Source organism: Cotesia typhae, unplaced genomic scaffold, assembly GCF_013202065.1.
Source record: "Cotesia typhae breed Kobodo isofemale line unplaced genomic scaffold, CoteBio_Ctyphae contig_5, whole genome shotgun sequence".
Classification (NCBI taxonomy): Eukaryota; Metazoa; Arthropoda; class Insecta; order Hymenoptera; family Braconidae; genus Cotesia; species Cotesia typhae.
Window position 1 is genome coordinate 5,585,970 of NW_027423757.1, and position 23,910 is coordinate 5,609,879.

Here is a 23,910-nt window from a genome sequence, read left to right on the forward strand (position 1 = left end):
CAGCGTGTTCTTTAAACACGTGCGTGATCATGGCTTGTCCATCCAGCTGACGTTTTCCTTCTTAAAGTCAGCGGGCCTGATGTCCGAGACTGAAGGGTTCATATTTGCCTGCCAAGATGGTGTCATTAACACTCTTGAGTACCGTAGCAAGGTGCTCCAGGTGCAGCTTCCGGACACGTCCTGTAGGAGGTGTAGACAACATCCGGAGACGCTCATGCACCTTTTGTCGGCATGTCCAGTGCTGGCGAGAGGTGCATATATCCAGCGTCACAATGCTGCCCTGAGAGTACTGTACTACTATCTTCGTCATTGCCACGGTATTGATGTGACACCAGTGCTGCCTTATTTGCCAGGAGATATTCCCCAGGTTGTTGAGAATGACAGTTGCAAAATATATTGGAACATGCCATTTGCAACAACCCGGCGGATAGATCACAACAAACCTGATATTGTGCTCTTCGACAAGGCCACTCGTGACATTTATGTCATTGAGTTCTCGGCCCCGGCTGAATACAACATCTCAGCCAAAGAAGAGCACAAAAGACAAATATATCAGGATCTCCTGTTTGAAATTGGCAAACTTTACCCAGGTTACCGTGTCAAGCTTGTCGTCCTGATTGTTGGCGTCCTAGGAGGGATGAAACAGTCTTTTGTATCCTCACTTGCCAAAGTTCCAGCTTGCTCATCAAAAGCTGAGTTCTTGGCAGTTGGGATGCAGAAGGCTGTTTTACTTGGTTCTCTCCATCTCTTAAGGGAAATGACTTTGGCCTGTTGTGATCACTAACCGCCTCGTTGTGCGGAGTGGTCCAGCAGTAACGGATGGAGCTCAGGCTGGGCCCTCGGAGAATCGGACTCCGGGGATAACCCCCCTGAGCATTTAATAACAAAATAATAATAATAATAATAATAATAATAATAATAATAATAATAATAATACATTTGTTGGATTAAAAATAAACTTAAATGCCATTATCTGATTAAGTACGCGTCATCGGAACTTGAAGATAATTTAGCGAGCAAACAACACGATAACAACAGCAAATATTTCTCCGTATTTTTATTTTCAGTTCGGTGAATATTGGAGAGATAATTTTCATAGACATGCATTGATATGCTATATATGTTTTATATGAAGTTTCATACGAATAGAATGAACGAAAATGTAAATATTTATTTCATAAAACGCTCAAGGGAGTTTAAAATTGCATTGTCTCATCGTAACGATGTGTATATAGAAATATGTAATACTTATTCAGTTGTGCATTGTTGTTTTCTCTTTTGCTCTTTAGCTTTAGCTTATATGTCCCCCAGAGGTATGGGATATTAAATTTCGCAGCAGTCTGCATGGTGCACTCGATATGACCGCGCGTGCTTATCGTATCCGTTGTAAATATGTTCTCCACGTATATATGGATGTCTGTGGGTGTGTATGTGTGCATGGACTCACTCTACTTCTCTGTGAGAAAGTATATAAAGTAATGTACGTGTGTATGCAGTGAAAGTACTATATATCGACTTATTGATATAGTTATATACATATATACATATATAGATGGTATGGTTATAGAAAGCATATTCAAAGCCACCATATGCGGTGGTTATTTTCGAGTAAACTCAACCGAGTTAAGGTATTCAAGGAAGTCTTTTTAGGTGCGAGAAATCGACTAGGCGATGAAGTTAAGTTAGGTAGACGCCACGTTCGAGAGTGTGAGCGACTAACTCGTCGCGATAAATCCTACAACTAACCACGGCTATTAACAAACTCCTTGCTATGTCTTTTGTTATTTTTTTCTACTCAAGATCTTTGAATGTCTTCCATTTGTTTTCCTTGCTTAAGTGAAAATTAAATGGAGTAAGGAACTATTCAAAAAATACTTACATATTTAAGATTATTTTCATTTAATTTAATAATTGTATGTTATTACTTTATCTTTAACAACTAACGATGAATTTGATAAAAATTTTAAAAATTTTCAAGTTCAATTAGGCGACTTTGGTTTTAAAACGACCTTCTGGTTATTCACCTCAAACTCACTACGCCTTAACTTTTATAAAGTCTTTTTTCAAGGTATAAAAGTACACATGTACTCCAACACTGACTTTTCAATCTGATATCATTTTATATTTCCTAACTACTACATTGTAATTTACTTTTATCCATATAGAGAGACAGGTTATTTTTGAACTGTTTATTAACAGGTTGGTTACTTTCATATTCTTTATCTTTATAGTTTCTTAATGTGTTTTTAATTTATTACCATTAATTTCAGTAACTTCTTCAAGGTTAATTGGCTATGTTATATCATAAATACGTCTGATTTATAAACTTATCCTTAACCTTAAATTTCCATCATAAAAAAAAATTCTTGGGTAAGAATTCATATTTCCCTAAGTAAAGTACCGGTTTTATAGTTTATCGTTTCAAAAATTTTCAGCTGAAACCTCATTTATCAGAGCTATAATATGTACCTCGTTATAGTTAATTCTTTACCCCTCAAAATAATTTAAAACAAAGCTCAGTTTTTTTTTTTTTTTTTTTTTTTTCAATAAAAAAATTTTAAGAACACTTTTAAAAATAAAAATATTTATTTTTAATTTATATTATACGACGTCAGCAATATTAATAGAACAAAAAAATCTTTAATAACGCTTTCACATTAAAACGTATGAATAACATCAAGACCAAAATTTACAACCAAATTAAATACGAGCGGTTATACAAACATTTATCGAGCAAACATTTCTCTGTAAAATGCATTAATATTACGGAATTTAACAACCAGGTTAGTTCTATAAAAAATAAAATTCTAGCTCTAATAAAATGAAGCATAAAAATTCAAAAAAGCTTTGACTGTGTAGTAGTGATTCAGTAAATTTTTAAATGCAAAAGCCTTTGCTAATTTTTATTCAATTTAATTTATTCAAACATAAAATGAATCAATCTTCGATCAAATCTGTTAAAATTAATTGTATCAAATTATTACAAACATGTGTTTAAACTTCGATTGGCTATATTGGGGTTGGTAGAAACACACGTGACGACTTATTATTAAATCATCGCGTAATTAGGTGACTGTAGCATATCCCGGAGAGTTACAACGAGGTTCTATTCGATAGAGAGCGAACTACTACACTGAATTTCCTCTTTCTCTTTCTATCTCGCTTCTCGATCCCATTTCATCACATTACAGACTTGTACATCTATCCTGGTCCTGTGCTGGCTCCCCATGTTCTCTGTGTTATATATATACTCTACCATACACTACTCTCGACCCTACAGCATGTGGAAACGACACAATTTGCCCCGGCTTAATTACGTTCCGAGTATCGCAAGCTCGTTCTCTCTCAGCTCTGTTCGGTACTCGGCCATTTTGCCAGACAACCATGTGAACATTTGCTACTGAATAATTTTTCTTAATCACACACCATTAATATCCGATTTTATTGAAATAAATATCTGGTGAAAAACATTTTCATTTTAACTAAAAGTAAAAATAGCAAAATTTCGCATCGATTTTAAGGGCAACAATATTAAATTTCAATTTTGAAATTCGAAACGGAGATTTGGGAGCTCCGGTGTTGACACAAGTGGTCCATATTTATGAAAATACTAGTATACATGTTGCGTGATATGTATATGTATGCTGACTGTCAAAAAAAGACAGTAATAAATGTCCTGACAATGAATTCCCGCGCTTTAGTCTCTTCTTCCACCTTCTACGCGGAATTCTGTATTCTCTATACGTGTAATATTATTTATCTGACACTCGAAACTGCAAATTAGAGTCGGCATTAAACTACAAGTCTAAGTTCGGTTCAATAAATCAGCATATTTTATGCTTTATGAACAAATAATAATTTACTGTCGATTAATATTTTAATGTGTGGAAAAAATTTACCTTAAAGTACGGCGATTTGATAAAAAGATAAAAAAGTTTGTGATAGTTTATCGCAAAAGAAACACGTGTTAAATTTAAATAGTGCTAAAGACATTTATAGAAAATGTATCAGTACTTACAATAATATATATACATAATACAAGAAGCGGGTTTCGCTTTGAACTATGACAGAGAGAAATAGAATTCTTTCGTATTATATATAATATTATATTATATTGTAAAAATCGATAACATGTGTTTACTTTCATGACTACAGCTGTACTAAGCTTTTACTTTTCTTATTTACATATTTACATTTATTCGAATGTTATAAACTGAAATTATTTTCACTATTTTTTTACTGAAGTACAACCTACTGAAAATCACTGAAAAATTTGGAAATTTTTTTAATTCCCTGAATTTTTGCGCAGAAAGATTTTTTAATCGGAATAATCTAACTTTTTAGCTAATTTAAATTTTAATAAATTCATAATAATCTAAAACATAAAGCTACGGTAATGAAACTAAGGACTTTTTTTGTTTCAAATATCTTAAAAATAACAGAAAAAAATTAGTTTATTGCCAAAAAATTTTTTCTCATGCAAGTTACTTTAATTTACCTTGTTAGAATAATAACGAGTTTACAAAAAAAAAACTAGGACTTGAAACATTTTTGTAAACGAATGGACCACTCTGCTTAGCTTCAGAAGTTTTCACTTTTTGAACTTATATAATGACATTTATTTCAATATAAAACATTTTCTTTTTTTGAACACTCAGAGTTTAAAAATAAGAACAAAAACGAGAGTAAAAATGAAAAAACAAAAGACTCGCTTGCTGATAACTGAATGACAATTGAATGTTTGGTAATAAAATAAAATAATTGCAATTAATAATTTGAAAACAATTAAATAGCTGTATCGTGATTGACGTGTTGATAAATCCGTCGATTTATCATAAGCGTGAAAATGACCTGACATATGTATATGTATGTATGCATGTGTATCGTAATATTCACTCATATATATTGACATGTTACGAGTATTCGAGAAATACATACTTAAACGTATATACTCAGTGCAAGTGAGATAATTAAATGGATAGGGATAAAGTTAGCGCGATAAACGATCAGACAATGAGGAATGATAATAACATATATGCCAATGTACAATGACAATGAATCGATCGCATATGTATGCTCTGTTCCTATAAGATTCATGAAACAAAGCACACTCGGAGTGCGCCCTATTCCGGTATTGATTTCACATCGAGGGTCATGCCCGGATAATACGCTGTCTCTGTCCCTCCAACAACCTTTTCAACCGACTAAACTCACTCTCCAGTCCTCCCTTTCACCCTCATACAGCCACCCACACCATACACTAGCTAGTCCCTCATGCGCTTCATCCCTAGCTCGTTCCTATTGCTAGTATTATTCACTATAATATACACACACCTTCTCCCTACTACCCTTTATACAAAAGCATTATTATTATTGTTATATATAGATATACATATATATAATAGCCGACAGTTGACACAAAGCTACGAACCGTGAGTAATTCGTGTCTCGCAATATTCATCCACGTAAATGATCGATCACTTTGCTTGCAATCCAACTAAACATAACTGAACAATGTATATGTATATGTATATTCGTAATGTGTGTTTATGATACACACCGTGGAATTCAATGTCAATTACAGCAGAAGATGAACAATTGGTTCAGTATTTTACATCTAATTTTTGGTAAAGTAATTTGTGGAGAATTTTCGAATTATAAGTTTTATCCGGTGATCACTATAGTAGGTTAATTAAAATTTGGCTTGTATTCAAATATGGATAATAGATCATTTTTTATAACAATGACATTTTAATCAAAATGAAAAATTCAAATTTTGGTAAAAAATTTACAACTTTATCATTTGAAAAATAAAATCAATGTATTAAATGTTTAATTTTAATTATTTATTTTGTTTTGTTTCTTTTTCACGACAGATTTTTGAATCTTAAAATAAAAAAATTTTTTTCTTATCCAATTTTCTACTTCAAGAACCAAAAAATGAGTTGAAATTAATTTATTATTTTTTTTTTCAATAAAATCATTCATGCAATCAATGTTATAGCGATTGTATTTGTTAATTATAATTTTTAAAATAATATTATATCAATTTGACAAAATAATTTAATAATATAAATATTGATTAAGAAAAACTTTCACTTTAGTTGATCAAAAATAAATTATATAATGATATAAAAATATGAAGGTATGTAATAATTATTCGCGTTTTCCTGCTCGGAAAAATAAACTCAATATATTAAATTCTAAGCTAGTTATTTAGGGGATAATCAATAAGTGTCGGAAAAAAGAAAAGTTACATAATAAAAATAAAATAGTTGATAAAGTATTAGATTTGTAACGGGTTAAAAATTTCATATAGTTTAATTTAATATCTAGTGAATTGAACTAATAAAATAGGGAAAAAATTAATTAAATGGATGAGATGATAGGATGGGTATAAAACTTATAGTGTGGGAACGAAAAAAGATGTAATAAATTATTGGAAAATATTTTTCATTTATTACTCTTATTACATTTAAAGTTTAGTGCGGAGAAATACAAGAGGAATATAAAGAGTTGGTTAGAGTAGGTACTTTCGGAGACTGGCGGACTATGCGGAACCCGCGTGTGTGGCCACGAGTAATTAACTTTAAGTGGCTAATTAATATCAACGCCCGAGTGCTTTTCTCTCGCGGCGAAAGACCTTCCCCTTGGCCTCCTTGCTCGTTCTTTTACATACTTTCCCGGTTAATGTGTTACTCGATATTTGCATCATATTTTTAATATCTGATAATGGTAATCAAATCAGTGACCATATTATGCCCAGCCCAAAATTAGTCCAACTTTGGTATAAATAAAATATTAATTTAATGGTTAATTAAAGCTCTATTAAAATATACTCGCTCTAAATTATTGTGTGAAACTAAGTAAATCTCGAATGAATCGACTGATAATTAATTATTAATTATGCAACTGATTTAATCGATGAAATTGTTGAATGGCTACGTTATGTAAGAATTGAATAACATATCATCGATATTTCAATTTAAAATAATAATTATGATTATTATTGAAAAGTAACGTCGGATAGAACATAAATAAAATATCAATAATTATTATTAAGTTAAAATAATCACCGACCACCAATTGACACCTGGTATGTTGATTTATCAATATCAATATAAATATTTTCTCCCGATAATGACTAACGATTACTGTTATTATTGCCATACATGTGCACGAATATTATTTATTTGAAAATATATCAACCTATGTGGACATTAAAAATTTAAAACATACTTTATCAAACATTGAATGATAAGCTTTATGGATAATAAGGGATTGCTAATAATAAGAATAATGTATAAACTACATTTATGTATTATTATTATCTTTTAGCAGATTAATGTTGTGTGATGTATTTTTTTATGAAAAGTAATACATGATTAATTGATTTTATGATGTTAGTGGAATAAAAGAAATTTTTTAATAGTATATTGTGCAACTAGTGCGATAAGTTGTCGATTGCTCACGAGAGCGAAGTTGAACGCACGAGCGAAGCGAGTGCGTTCATTCGCTCGAGTGAGCAATCGACAACATCGCACGGGTTGCACATACTATTTTTTATTACAAATGCGGTGATATACGTAGGCACAAATAACGGGGTCCAGGAGCAAAGCCCCGATGGAGTCCAGGGGCGAAGCCCCGGCGGGGGGTTGGGGGGGGGAGTCACTAAAAACAAATAAAAAATTTAAAAAAAAGAAATAAATATATTTTGAATATTAAATACAAATTAATTAATATTAATTAACATAGTGTAAATTTATTTGAAACAATCAACACAAAATTAAACTGCTCAATATTAGTTTTTTCTACTTTCGTTAAAATAAATTGTCAAATTTGAACAATTTGAAAACGTGATGTTTAAATTTTTTAAGTTTTTTGATGGGATCGCATCTAAAATTTCAAAATTAACATTTGCTTTGTCTGTTATTTCAATATCCATCGCTGTTTCCACTGCTGCTTCATTAGCCGGATCAATCGGTGGTTGTTGCTCTCTTGAGGTAGATGGCTTGGCTGATATGGTGCTAGCAATTTGTTGACCGATTCGTTTTTTGTTGCCCACAGAATCTTCAATGTAGCCTTCAGCTGTTGGGCTGGATTTCCATCCTCCGTGTCTCTTGATAGTAAGAAGAAGATCAACACCAGAATCAGCCAACAAAGTTGCTGAAGTTCTTCTGAATGAATGTCCAGTGTAAGACTCAGGATTGGCCAATTTTAAAAATGTTGCTATTATTTTCGGCATACTACCAAAGGTGTTGATACCGATGTTTTGTGACCTACATTTGCCGTTTCGATAACTTACAAAAAATCTTTTTGTAGCTAAGTTGGTAGGGCGCGATTTGGCATATTTTTTATAAATGTGGTAAAAATCATCAGTTACAACAAACGATCTAGGTCTGCCAGTTTTAGTATCCGGAATTTTGACCAGTAGCATATCACCTTTATCTTCTATATCGCCCACAATCAACTCAGTTAATTCTTTTCGCCTACATGCACCTTGCACTCCATAAATTAAAGCTACCTGAAATAATGAAAATTCTAATAAGTTTATTTATTGATTCCTAGATCACACTAAAGTATTTAATTAATTATAATAACCTTTATAGGCAAGTACTGATTGTCCGGAGCTTCACCCAAGAATTGATTGATTTGCTCTGCACTCAGTGTTAAAGCTTTTGTGCTTTTAAAACCTTTGTTTTTTTGCTTTAAAAAAGCAATCAATCTTGAATAATTGTAAATATTAATGTTGTGTTTAATATCAACCATACTTCTTAACATTGAGTACGTTGCCCACAAACTTGATGGCTTTAAATTTTCAGCGAATTCACCAAAATAACTCAAAAAACTGTTTCCGACAGGCTTAATTTTTTTGACGTTCGCCACTGCATGAATTTTTGTATGCTGCTTCATACTTCGGTCTTGATTTTTCAGGAGTTAAATTATTAATAACCTCATTAGCTTTTTCACTAATTTCAGGTGGTATAAATTCCTCATCGGCACTTTCAAGGGTTTCTGGGATAAAGTCGGGATTATTATCCATTTTCAACCTTTTTTTAAGTGTAATTTTTTATTTTAATATCGTTATAAGAATATAAACTTTCGATGTCAACCTCACTTCTTTAATATTGACAGTTAGATTGTGTTTTTTTTTGTTGTTCATTTTAATTTTAGCAGATTTAGCAGTCAGTTTGCGTGCGACAAGGATAGTTTGCATGTGCCAAGTTTAATTTGCGTGCGACAAGTAAACTTGTCGCACTCAAATAACAGTTTAATTTGCGAAAAAACTCACGCATAATTTTAAAATGGGCAAACAGCTCTTTTTCAACTGCAACAGCGAGCGCAAAGATACTACTTATCCCGCATGAGTAATAAAAAAAATTATTAAATTTTTTTTAAAGTGTTTGTAAGCATAAAAAAACAATTTTATTTTTTTTTAAACATAAGCTCATGATTATATTAAAAAATTATATGAAAAAAAATTAAACGCAATAATTACAACTCTATTAAACCAATAATTTATTTTCTAATTTAAAAATAATCCACCCAAAGAATTTCCTTGAAAAAAATAAACGATTTTAGGACAGTTGATTTATTTTTCAACCTAAAATAAAAGAAGCTTTGAACTATTAAATCGCACGTCCCTACATTAAACCCGACTAGAAGCTTTATAAAATATATCACAAGGCGTAGTATATCCCAAGTTATTTTATCTGCCTACTAAAGCCGCTTTTAAGTTTGAGAGCCGAAATAACCGCGATTTCGGACTGAAATTCATTTTTATCTGAAAAAGTAGTCCACGGGTTTAGGCTATCGAATCAGACATTTGTATCTCCCAAGAGGTTAGAAGCGCAAAAAAGAATCTCAATTTCATTTATTCAATCCCTGGCCAGTAGTCGTTGAAACTTGCAATAACATTGTATCGGTATTAATGAAATCTGACTTTGGTGCTTTGAATATAAAAGTCATTTTATTAAATTGAGATCGATCAAAATTAATATTTCAGAAACACTTAAGCACCGGAGATTGTAAAAATGAGAAAAGGATTATAAGTAGTAATTTTTAGCAAACATTATTTTTGTTTTATTTTGCCTCAGAGAAGATAAGATGAAAACGATGAATTGTATCAGGAAAATAACAGCTTACCTGGTGTCTGGCTGCGGGGTGTCGGGGATTGGCTTGGTGTCTATTAGCCAGCCGTACTTATGGGGTGCATTTGCGCAACCTCCACTTCCGAACGACTTCGGTCACGTTTCTGCATTCTGTAACAAAAACGAAAAAAAATAATAAATTAATGGGTGAATAGAAAACAAATTGTTTATGGTTATTATATTTTACATTTACATTATAAATAAAATTACTCGAGAAAATTTACATTAAACTTTTAAAGTCTAAAGTCATAAACTTAATTTAACTTAACAGAAATAAAAAATTTCCCTACAAATAGTCAGACTTGGAGAATAAAAGTTTGGGAATAAATTATTTTATTGAAAAATTTAGGTGCATTAAAAAAGTTGTTGAATGGTTGAAAAATTAAACTGTAAATGTCTTAATTTATAAGTTTTAAACTTTTGATCCTTGACTTGGAAGTACTTATTTCATAAAACTATTTTCATTAATTGAATTATTGAATATTAAGAAAATCTTCAAAGTCTTTTAATACCAGAGCTTAAAAATTAATTGATCGTATCAATAATCAAATCTTTCATTCGGATTACAGTATACATTAGGCTCATTATAAATTATGAAAGATTATTTAATTTAATATATAATATAAATCACCTCTCATTCATAGTTTTTAACTATATAATTGATATCGGAATAAACTTTCGTCGAGACGTTAATAATTTACCTACTTAAAAACTACTAAAACACTTTATACTTAAGTAATAACTTCTCTATTTCCGTACTTTATACCTTTCCGAAAAATTATAATTGTTTCTCATAATACAATTCATTTGAATCCGTTCTATTCAAATTTAATTAATTTAATTTAAATCCCTCGAGAAAGAGACTAACGGACCAATCACGAAAGAGAGCTAAGGATTTAAAAATAAGGGTTAATGAACCTCTGTAACTGTAACGAACCAGGATAGTAATAATAACCTAGTGCACAGGTTTGCCGTTTAATTATTCAAATACTGTACATACAAATTACAGGTTTGAATTGTAACATGCAAGTGCATTCAATATTGACAAATAATTACCAACGTAAACGCTACTAAGTGGCCAATAGTTGCTTTTTTTTTGAATACTTATTAATATTCAACTGTTATTGAAATTGAAACTTTTCGACTTTTCTTTTTATTAATAAATTTTTGTATTGGGTAACAATTCAATTTGTTTCATTAGTGGAATTCATACAGCTTCAACAAACAATAATAAAGCATCAAATTATTTTCGTTGTACTTTTTTGTAACATTTAACTTCGGAAATTAAATACCTTTGATATCAATGTTTCAATTTGCTTGAATAAGCAGTTTTTTTTATCAATAAATATCAGTTTTGTGTGAATGTTAATTTTGTTTTTGAAGTTGATGGAATTTTTTTCGATTGAAAAATTATACTATAACAGTTTTAAAAAAATTTTTTTTAAATTGTTTCTACAAAATTAAGGATGTGAAAGACTTAAATTGACAACACTTATTCATGTAAAAAAATTTGTTGAATGAATGTACTGCACAAAAAAAAACTTTAAGGCAAAAAAAGTATTTAAAAAGACAAAAAATTTTTTTGATAATTTATTATTCGTGAAGAAAATCATTTTGAAAAATTTTATTTAAGTAAATGATACTGATTTAAGACAATGAAACTCTTTAAAATGATTTTTCTTAGTTCAATAATTTTTTTCTTGAATCAAGTTAATTTTTTTTTTATTCAGTTTAATAAACTCTCAAAATAAAAAAAGAGGAATAATATAATTTGAACATACTTATCAAGTAGAATATTTATTGAAAAAGTTGTTGGAGCTTAAAACAATGCAATAAACATATAAAAAAGTTGTAAAAACGGTCTAGTTGTTTAGCAGTTTATCAGTCTGTCATATGTATATTACTTCGTAAACCGCGCATTATCGGAAAAAATCAACAAAGTAGTATACGTTTAGGTAACATAAAACTAAATAAAAATGGAGTAAAAAAGTATGAAAAATCGTGAGGGTGAAAAGAGCGTGCATTGGTATGCGAGCAGTGTGTCTGATTAAACGTCGATATACGCTCCTATCCCGGGGGCTGGCCAACTAAAAAGTATATATATATATATATATATATATATATATATATATATATATATATATATATATATATATATATATATATATATATATATATATATATATGTCGGAGAGTAAAGTACAGTGGAGTATTTTCTGACGAAGAGATGAGAATATTCTTTAGGATATTTCTATTTTTTAGTTATTTTAAGAAATGTACTGTTACTTTAATATTTTGTAAAATAAGATATAACTAAAATGTTTTATTGCGGTAGGCTTAGGCCTAGGTAGGCATATGGTTGTCAACGTAGTCGGGATCCCAGAACGATAGGGGTATCATAAAATTAATAAGGAAAAGAGAAATGTGCAGCAGGCAGACTACTTGAGAATAGTTTTTGAAAAGACAGTCTTGCTTTGAGATCGAGATCGAACGGACGTCCTGGTGATTGCGAATTCGTTATTTCCTAAGTCTCGGTCTATCGCAAGATATTATTAACATTGTTTGCATTCTAAATTAACTTAACCTCGTACGAGTTTATCTACTCATTCGTAATAATTGATCTTTTTGTAATTGTGAATATTAATTAATTGTAACAATATAAATGAGTAAATCACAAGGTGCTGAATCTCCAACAATAACTCCTGCTTCCCTGACATATATATAGACTGGTTAAAAAGTTGGGCGTCTTAAACTCAACCAGCCAGCAGCCACCCCAAGCTCGCTACTACCACTCACTCTTTGCTCCCTTTCCTCCCCTATACTGACTGTAGACGGCGTAGTAGTTGCGTTGCGTCGCGTACTACCATACCATACAGCTTAACTCCTCTCCTCTTCTCACAATACACCCTCCTCCCTTCCTTTATCAGTAGCAGAGAGCGAGTAGAGGCAAAAGTTTATATTGGATTTCATATTTAATGCAATACATCGCAGCCCGTGCTACTGCTCCCGGATAAATTATTTATGTCCGAGAGCTTGTGCAGTTTCATCTGCAGTTTCTTACTTACGGCACGACAACTCTCCTCTCAAATATTCCGTGTTTTGTCTTTGTTTCCCTGTTATCTCAATAACTCGTTAATCCTTACATTATTATAATTATAATTATAATATTATATGCAAAACATTGTTGGATAAATACGAGGGGAAAAAGGTGTTAAAATCATACCAAGAATATAAAAAATGTAACAGTTTGGGACTAAAAACCAATTCTTCACTGTAAGACAGATTTTTTGATAAAGAAAATTTTTGAAAAAATAATAAAATGAAAATTATTTCAGATAAAAATAAATTTTATAATACCTAGAAAATTTCATTGTCTCAGAGAAAAATTGGTAGTTATTAATTTTTATTTTTTTTTTTTTTTTTTTTTTGTGAAAATTGAATTATCGAGTTTTTTTTATATCGTTCATCAAGTCAAACCTTTATTAGAAATTTGCAAAATTCAATATTTTTTTTTTGGCAGATTAAAAATCAAAAAAATATTTACTTAAAAATTTTTAAATTCATGAAAAAATGTTTCAATTTTATTCTGACATTTTTTTGTCTTTTTCAGATTAAAAGAAAATCTTGAACAAAGTAATATTCTGAGTTTTGATTGTAAAAATACTATAGCGCCCAAAAATTAAACAATTATCAAAAACTTCTAAATACTTCAAAACAATTAAGGTCTCCGAAAACATTTTTTCACTTCAAAATGATACAATAATTTCTATTTGTAAATTCTAATTACAAAAATTTCTATTTTTCAAATTGAAACAAAATATCATCATAAAAAAATTCCTTCTCTATCTATTGTTATTCATCCCCCATAATATGTTTCTATTAAAATAATTTTCTACATACAATTAGATAATAAAAAGAATATTTAACCGGCGTGAGGGCGTTTTAAGGTCAGTTTATTGAAGGAGGTCGATCATGACTTGAATTTCTCATCATCTTGCTCCCAGTACTCCCATCTCTGTCTATTTTTTTCTCTCTTCCTTCTGTTAGCTCAGAGATTATTATATTAAGGTCGTTCTACAAAGGCGAAGGCCTTGTCTTTAATATCTCCTCTTCGGGTATACCTAAGACAGGTTTAACCATCGTTTGGAAGTGGGTACGCCATGCCAGAGCTCGGAGTAGCGCTACTCTGTGTAGTGAGTTGGCCAACGATGAGCATCAGGGTCTCAGTCGGTGCTCAGATGATGGGAATACGCTCGTTTGTAAGGCCTTACCACTTACCTGTTATATATGTTATATGTTGTACGTAACATTCTCGAATGTGCCAAGAAATAGCTCCGAGAACATCATCCAATTCCCTGAAGTCTGTACAGTAGTTTTCTATGATGAGTAAGGTGTGTAGAAAAATAACTGAGGAAAAAGGAACAGAAAAACTAGACTTCGAGGAAATAGGTCAGACTTTAGTTATTTTGACTCACAACTCGGAGGAATTTCATATATTTTTTAATAAACGTATTATATCCGGTAAATTTTTTAATTCGTTTTGCAATAAAGATTAATCTCGTGAGGAAGAAATAAATGCTAAGCAAGAACATTATGTCCTCTTCCTGAGAAGAGAGAATGAAAACGAAAGAGTTGCAGAGTGAATTCACACCGATAATGAACCATCGTCGGTAGTTCGACGGGCTTATGTACCAGTTCGCGCTAATTGCCGTACCTTCGGCTTCTCTTTCTCGCTCTTGCTTGCTAAGGGGTCTATCTGCTCTCTGTTGGCTGATTCCAAACAGGGAATTACCGAGAGTTATAGACCAGAAAGCAAATCGTAGATATTCCAGTTAGTTCCTCTTGGATAATAAATGATTTCTATTCATTTGCTTATTATTGTTTTTACCTTGTCGACTAAAATAATTTATAGGAGGATGAATAAAAATCAAAGAATTGATTTAATTTTTTCTTGAGAAGTGACTCTGTTTTTTAAGCTCAAGATTTTAATTAAAATGAACCAGGTAAAAGATTGTAGTTTAAAAAACTAAAAAATTAATTGATTATTTAAAGAAAAAAAGGAAAAAATAATTTCAAATGAAATGAGATATTTAATGGAATTATTTTAACTAGTTTATTAATCGATATTTAAAAAACAAGAGTTGTTATTAAAATATCTTAAAAATCATCCTGAAGTTTTTTTTGCAACTAATCATTTGATTTTTATTTAAAAAAAAAAATAACAAATTTTCAATAAAATATATAAAATAATTCTATTAAAATTATAAATTAGTTTTAAATTTAAATGACAATCATTATATTCATAGGGCTTTATTAAAAACATTAAGACGAACTCTAAAGCTTTAGATTTAAGATACAAACTTAACTCTGTTTGAAGTTATAATCCTCATTAAAGGTAGGAATACTTATAAAAAAAAAAAAAAAACTCGAAACTTAAATCACGTAATATGTTCTTAATAAACAATAAATAATATTTAATAACACTCGATACTTATCCACCGCTATTTAGTATGCGATAAATAAAATATAGTATTTAAAAGTAGATACATAATTGCATGAAAGATATAAGTTTCGATAAAAACATTTATGATACACTAAACTGAATACCGATGACGCGAGTTTAGCGTTTACAAAACCGGTTTAACATTCATCCTTACCTACCAGATAAACCACCAAGCACAGTATTTATATTACTGAATTAGTAAAAGAGTATTTGCCGTTCAGTCGGTAATATCGTGTGTAATAGTACTTCGGAGTAGGATGATACACGCAACCGCATTTCTGTATTTAATTTAATCCACATTACATTCATACACGCCCAATGCAAACTATCAACATTTATAGACTTTCACTATCTATACGACTATAAACATACAACCATTAAAATCGTGAGATGTAATTAAAAACTTACAAAACATTTCTACCAGAAAACTAGTAAATTAATTTTTTTATTAATTATCAAGATAATAAATTTAAATCATTATTCAATTCGTAAAAGTTGAGACTTAGAAAAAAAATTTGTAAGGTTAAAAAATTACACGCTTGTCAAAAAAGTGAAAGTATAATTTATAGTTAAAACTTCAATATTTATAGTTTTGCACGGTTAGGTTTTACAGCTAGAGCTTTGCTTTTTAATATCGTTCGTGTGATAAATATTGACATATGTAATTGTCATATTTTATAGGCAGACTTTATTAAATAAAGCTTATTGATTTACGGTAAAATAAGTTCTCTGGAGAATTTAATATTGGAGTAGCTATTAAATAATATCGATAAGCGCTATGGAAATTTGTAAAATGGAATATTTAATCTATAACTTTGTAATTATTACTTTTCTTTAACTTTTAAAAATTATCTAACGCAGAAATTTTTTTAATTTTTTTAACTTTAACAAAATTTAATTGACAATACTTATTACTAAAAATATAAATCGTAAAGTAAATGTATAACATCTTATGATACGTGTACTTTTTGACAAAATACGCTTACACGACTGTAGTTTTTGAGTTTCTTATAGACCGTATGGTTTTTATTTTTAGTCTATTAGATATGATTAATTTTTCAGCTGTTCCGTTCTAAAAGATGTAACTATAAAATATTTAAACCTATTTTTTTTTTATTTTTATTGGTATATTGTTGCATTTTATACCACTGAAAGTCTTATGCTTTTTTCAATAACAAAATTTTTTATTTATTACTGTTTTGAAATTTTGCAACCGATTCTATTTCAGAATACTAAATTTAAATAACAATTTCTTTTAATTTACTTTAAAAATAACTCGATAAACATTTTTTTTAAGCATCTAAAATAGATCTTATTTTGATTGATATTTTTTCATTCAATTGTAATTTTTGAATTTATATGCTCTGGTTGGTAGAATCATTATTAGCTGTATGTGGATTTAGAATTCAGCTCTGTCTACAAACGTGTATAAAAAAAAAAAAAAAATAAACCTATTGTTTCTCATCTGAAATTTATAAATTTACTACAAACTCCCGTATAACTATTTGCAACATACAACTTGTAAAAATCAGAGCACATTTCAGTAATTATTTTTTTTTATCATTTACGTACTCCATGTTGTAATTAAAGAAAAAAAGAAACAACGTACAGAAGTGGAGCTGTTAAAGCAATAATTATCACAACACTTAGCTTTGTGATTAACACATTTATTTATTGAAACGAAGCGACGACGAAGGATAAAGAGACACGGTATTATATATAGCACTGCACTACAACAACGCGGGCTCGAGGATTCAGAGATCGTTAGCAAGTCTCGCTCAACTGCAAACTATCTCGCGCACACGGCGTCACGCTTGGTTTAATGCATCGCACGTTTCAAAAAAAAATCTGCTGAGAAACAAAGACATAATTCGCTATAAGAGATAAATAGATGGAGATATGTATATAGATTGATAATTATAATAATTAAGAATAAAAATATACATATTCATTAAATTAATGTCAAGTTTCAAAGTTTCAGTATTTAAATTATAAAAAGGAAAATACATAATTATAAATTGAATTTTTTCAACTGCAGGAGAGGAAGAAAATTCATTGGACAATTAAATCAGAAAAAATAAAATAAAAATTCAAGTCACATAATCTAACAGATTTTGAGTAATTATAAAAGTTTATTTATAACGAGCAAATGTAAACAATAAACTCAGGTGTTTAAGCATGTTAATGACCATGTCAAACATTTGAGATAATAATAGTATAGCGTATACTGTATATTTATGAGTTGGTATGTATATCTTCGTAATGTGCGAGTGTATCCGCTGGACAGAGAATCGCTCAAGTTTAACGTCCGTGAAGCAAATTCATTATCGGTCATCACGTTGCTGTGCTGCTCTGCGCACATTCAGAGATTAAAAAAGAAGGAGAAAAATTGAAAAGAGTTTTTGACTCTTTGTTTTTCAAAATTGCGAAATCGAGCATTCTTTAAGCTTCTGAAGAAATAAATTTTTTTCAACGCTCAATACCGTGAAAAGAAAATCTCAAAGCTGCAGCGATTTCTATTCTTGTGTTCTGATTTCAAAAGAAATACGCACGATTAAGAGTGATTTTTCTCAATTTTGTCAATCTTATTTTTATAAATCAAAGAAATTATAAAACACATGATCAAAAAATTTTTAATTACGTGTTCATCGAAAAAACTTGGTAAAGTAAAAGTACACAATAAATTTATTTTTATTGTTAACCCATAAGTCAATATGTATAACAGGGGACAAGTGAGTTAGTGTACATACCCGTAAAAGTATCTAAATAAATCAATGACGAGAGCGTAAGTTTACGAGCAAGTCTTCGACTTTATTATTATTATTTATTTATTTATTTATTTTTATTTTTTTTAACCAGGCTCGCGTTAATATGAGAGAGATACCAATAGGACTCATAACGAAACTCGACTGTATATATATTGTGTAAGTGTGTCTCTGTCATTGTTGGCGGGCTAGTACAGTGGATGTTATCCTATATAATCTACTCTCGATTTACTCGATAACAACATTTAATGCTCCAAGTTCGTTCTCGCTATTATACTAACTTATACTTATCTTATTAAGATTATATGCGTACAAGTTAAGTTTAAATAGGTGTGTCAAACTTTAATTTAAAGTTTAACAGCTAATAAAACTTTTAATATTTGTCTAAAAGTGAACTATTTAATAATATGACATGATATATAATATCCATGATTAATTCTAGCTAAAAGTCTTTGACGACCAATAAAAATATTCATAAACGTGAATTTAAAATTAGACAAACATAAAAAATCAAATGTATTTTTTTATGCATGAAGAACAATTTGACTGTGCGATAAATTCAGCATGTATTATAGGTTAACAGTACATGATGAATATTGCTAATAAAGTGCCGAGAAATAATTGGAGTCAAGTTATAAATTAAATGAGTCTTTAAAAAAATTTTTTTCCGGTATTTTTAATCCGGTTAGAGCAGTATATAGAAAAAGCGCTCGTCATAACGAGTTAATGGATGTACTACACGAGTTATCAGCTCTGCAGTCGTTGAGTTTTTTATTTTTAAATTTCATAACGAATTGAAAAGCACGAATAGCCGAAGGAAAAAAATAATAACCGATGGAGCTGCAAGCGATGTAGATGTGCCGATTTTTGTTTTATTTTTGAGTTTTTTTCACGACTTTAATTTCAATTTTTATAAGAGCAATTCGATAGAGGATAGAGGATAAATGTAGCGGAGTTTTTTGCCCTGTCCTGACCTGCTCTCTGGTCTGCCACGAGTTGGCTGTAAATCGAGAGCGGCAAGCAGAAGATTTATTTCAGAGAGTTTAAGTAGTATCGAAATAGTTAATAAATAAAGTGTAATTAAATGTCTGTGAGAAAATAACAGTAACTAATTCTACTGTTAATTTTTTAGCTCATTAGTCGACACTCGTTATTAATTAAATAATAAAATGGCTTCTTGGAGTTTGATGCATCGCCTACAGCCAATTAATCTGTTAATTCTTTATTTCGTTTTTGATTATAATTTATTCGGTTGTTTTATATTTATATGATACAATACCTCTTAAAATTTTACATTAATTCAATAACCTTGTTCGCGAATTTAAAAATTTATCATCTCTAATTGTCCGTGCAGAAATATTATTTAAAAAGAGTTAGTTTTTTTTTTTTTTTTTTTTTTTTTTTTTTTTTAAAAAAAATTAAACTGAAAACTTTAGAGACTAAAAAATTTTTTACATTTGCATTTCAATCTTGTCGTGAGCCAACACAAACTCTACTCGGGAAATAGTAACTGAGTGTAGTTGAGCAACTTTAAAATTAGAGAAAAAAAAAGTTTCATTTCATTTATTTTAATAAATTTAATTATTTTACTCTAGTATTTTTTGTAAATTTTTTAAATAACTAGAGATGTAATTCTCATTCTCATTTTTATTGATAAAAAATTCTTATTATCATTATTATATTAATTTTTTTAGTGCATCAAGTACTTTTTGACAGGTAATTTTAATGTCTGTAATTATTCAATGCCGATTCAGATATTTCTTAAAAAATGTATTATTTAGTTTTTAAAAAAATTTAAAAATTCTATACATCTATTAAGTACGCAATTTTCACATTAAGATATACAAGAACATACACGATCACATAAAAAAATTATAAATGCGTACATTAGGCCATAGATGTCCATATACAGACATATAAGAAAAATTTTCGATGGGTATCAAGTCACCTTGATAGTAAGAATATGTGCGATTAGAGTTTTAGCTGACGGTTATACCGTTGTATTGGGACCTTGCGATATATATCGACGCCGAGTAGAAACGATTCCCCGGACGGCACACGATATTTATGTCAGCAAGCACACGGTCGCTCGCGTGTTCCAACCGGAAGTTATTTACTGGAGATTCAATGTTCCGTGATAGCGAGAAATCGTTTCTGATCCATCGGGAATTAAAATAAAAACCAAACAAAAATACCATAGTCTCATCCTATCCTATCCTATCGCATCGTATCGTATCTATTAACAACCATCAGTCCTCAGAGATTTACAGCAACAACAACAGCACTTACTGTGTATTACTTTTTCATTAATTCTGTTTAAAACTATTGCATTGATAAATCAATTTGTTTTTGCTTGTAATTCTGTATTCTCAACAGGTGTACCCGTGAAACAAAGTTTCTCTTCAGTCTAAGCTATATTACAAAATTTTCATAAAATAGTTATTTACTAACTAATAATTATTAACTTGTAAACAATAATATTAAATGGATACATATATCATAATAAATTGATATTTATGGATTTTGTACTATATATGTATTTATTATTTAATAATTTTTGTCAGCAATGATTTAATAAAAAAAAAAATATATTCGTATCATCTGTTTATTTTCAATGATAAAATAATTTATTTAATTTATGAAAAAGAATCTTGAACTAAAAAAGATATTTTCGAACCAAAACATGATATTTAAATTTTTTTTTAATGACAAATATATAAATACAAAGTTTTCATGATTTTAATTAATTATTAATATCCCTTGTATGTCAAGAAATTTATAAAAATCACTGAAAATAAGAAGTCTAAATTTTGATCATGGCTCAGAATTTTTTGTTCTGAATTAAGTTAATTTTTTTATCAGTGTGATCAAAGTATCATACCTTTTTTATCTCGAATTTGAATTTGCGATTATTGAATAGAGAAATTTTTAAATTTAACAGAGTATAAAAAAAAAGATTCATTGATCGATTTGAACAAATATTGACACAATTATTGTTAGTAGAATGCATTTAGTTTACTTATCAATTTAATTCACGCACAAGACAAGTGACTGATGACATGGATACTTTACTCGGTACGAGCGTAGATTGAGGATGAAAAAAAAAAGGGACGAGCTGAGAAGTAATAAGAAAAAGAGAGAGGAGATATGTGAGCGATGAGAAAATGAGCAGAACAGAGAAAAAGAGCGGTATAGTATAGTATGAGAAAGTTTCAAGCATAGCAGTACCTAGTACTAGGACCTTTGGATATCTGACATTTGCTGGCTGGGTCTACATCTACTATTGGTAGTACTGCTGAGAAAAGACGAGATTAATATTATTCTCGCCACGTGCCAGGGCTCATTTCGCACCATCCCTTGGAGAATGTACATTTCCCCTCAGTGTTTTGCGCACCAAAAACGTGTAAGTTAAAAAAAGAAAAAGTAGCAAGGAGGGAGCAAGAAATATTTTGAAAGACGAGATGAGGGTACAACCCGATTCATTCAACTTGTACGTCTACGTCTGCTTCAACTTCTTTTCCCGTTTTATCTTTACTTTTATACAAGAAAAAGAAAAGGGAAAAATATTTTAGCGATAGAAAAATCACGATCCGTTCATTCCTTCGTTGCTTCGTTCATTCGTTCTTCGTTCTTCGTTCTTTCTTTTTATTTCTATTCCTCTTTTCGAACTGGCGCTGGCTTCCAGGTTCAGGCGCTATAGTACTCTTTTGTAATTCGCATTCTTTAAAATACGAATGATGCCACCTGACAAATATTCATAAAGGCGATATTAAAATTGTCAATGTCATTGGCGACTTTTTTTATATTTTATTTCTATTTTTTTTCCTTTCAGAGGTTATTGAAATAAGTTATTCGAGAAAAATTTTGCTGGCCAATTGCCAGTTTTAGTTATTATTTATTATCTAGTTCACCTAAAGTATGATTAATGATTAATTGCTTAAAAAATATTTACTTGTCGATCTATAAAATAAATAAGATAGATAGATAAATTTGTTACATTGTACAGCAGTAAGAACTGCCTTTTACAATTTTTTCTTCACAATTGTACTGCCTCTCTCTATTTCACTGCGTTCGAATTTCTTTCAAATTTTTCTCTGCGTTCAAGTTTTTCTGCCTTTTTCAATTTTGCACATAGATATCACAACCTGCTCTTTTCAAATTGTTATAATTACTGCGTTATCTTTTGCGGCTGTGGACCGACTTGTGCTTTCTGTACTGTATTCACCCTATTCCTAACCTCTTTCGAATGGCTTGTTGGAATAGTGGCGATGGGGAAACCACAGAGAAAACCCATGCCAGTACAAATCGGCTACCGGAGCGATCCCCGACGGTTGGTTTGGAACTATTCTAATAACCGTCGGGGCTCGAACCCTCGCCTCACGGCATCATGTACGAACGAACTAAAGATATAATAACTTAGCCCGCTCGGCCATTCTGCCGCTTTCTATAAAATAAATAATTTATATTTAAAATTGTTAGTAAGAAAGAAAAAAAGAAAATCTTTTATTTTTATATTTTTAGGCGGAAAAAAAAACCACTTAATTTATGAAAAATTTTACCTTTAAAATTTGATTTTTGTTTCAAGATATTCAGTCGGAATTAATTTAAGAAATTCACTCGCAAATCAAGAAAGTGAAACGAAATCTTTGAGAATTTTAGCAATTTAAAAAAACATTTACTATTTTCAAACAAGAAAACAACTTATATTTTATCCATATTAAAAAAAAAAAAAAAAAAAAAAAAAACAATATCCCAGACGAAAAATTGTTGAATCAAGTCATTCGATTTTCTTCAAAATAAATTTGGGTCAACAATATTTCTGTTGAATCGAGTAGTTTTTGTCAATTTAAAACTCATTGTAAGTCGACTTATGTTTGTCAATAATAAAAGCAAAATACGATATGGTATAATATCACATAACAGTAAAGCATAATATAATGCATGATTCAGTGCACGTATCTCATATGTTTGCTTAGTATCATAAGTATAAAACTTATGCATGACCTTTTGTGTCAACTATTGATGACCTTTATACCAAGGAAATGAAGGCAAACTTATACAGACGAGAAGTAAGTCTTAAAGATATTGTAGTGATTGCTAGTGGTAGCCTAGCCTATAAAAAAGACCGAGAAAAAAAAGAATCGGAGTTGAGTAAAAAAGAGTAATGAAGTAGATCTTGAGAAACGATTTTAACGAACGTAACATTTTTTATAGGCACTTGAGCTTCAACGTGCTTCAATTTGTTACGTTTTTTTTTTTATTTTTTTATCAAGAGTCATTGCCATTAAATGTTGAAAAAATAAAAAAATAAAAGCATAAAGAAGTAGGAAAATTATTCATCGCATTTAGATTAGAGTATTAAACTTTTTACACTGGTATACATTTTTATGAGAGTTTAAAACTTTATAAGCCGCTGAAAAAATATAGTTTTGTTTTATTATTTTAGTTTCAATTAAAAAACATCTAAATAAATTAACCATGATAATTAAAT

The 23,910-nt window shown here is 30.0% G+C and overlaps 2 protein-coding genes across 3 annotated transcripts in view; both read right to left on the reverse strand.

Moving 5' to 3' along the window:
• Positions 1-23,910, reverse strand: part of LOC141531428 (uncharacterized) — a 149,041-nt gene that overhangs the window by 45,049 nt on the left and 80,082 nt on the right. For both annotated transcript variants that reach the window (XM_074249252.1, XM_074249253.1), the window contains exon 4: positions 10,147-10,262. The gene's annotated coding sequence lies outside the window, so the exon portion shown is untranslated. The remainder of the gene's footprint in view (positions 1-10,146; positions 10,263-23,910) is intronic.
• LOC141530326 (uncharacterized) lies at positions 7,776-9,043 on the reverse strand. Its single transcript, XM_074247367.1, has 3 exons — positions 8,954-9,043; positions 8,602-8,808; positions 7,776-8,524 (listed from the first exon to the last, which is right to left on the reverse strand). Exons 1-3 carry the CDS (start codon positions 9,041-9,043, stop codon positions 7,802-7,804), a joined length of 1,020 nt encoding a protein of 339 aa, XP_074103468.1. The 3' UTR covers positions 7,776-7,801.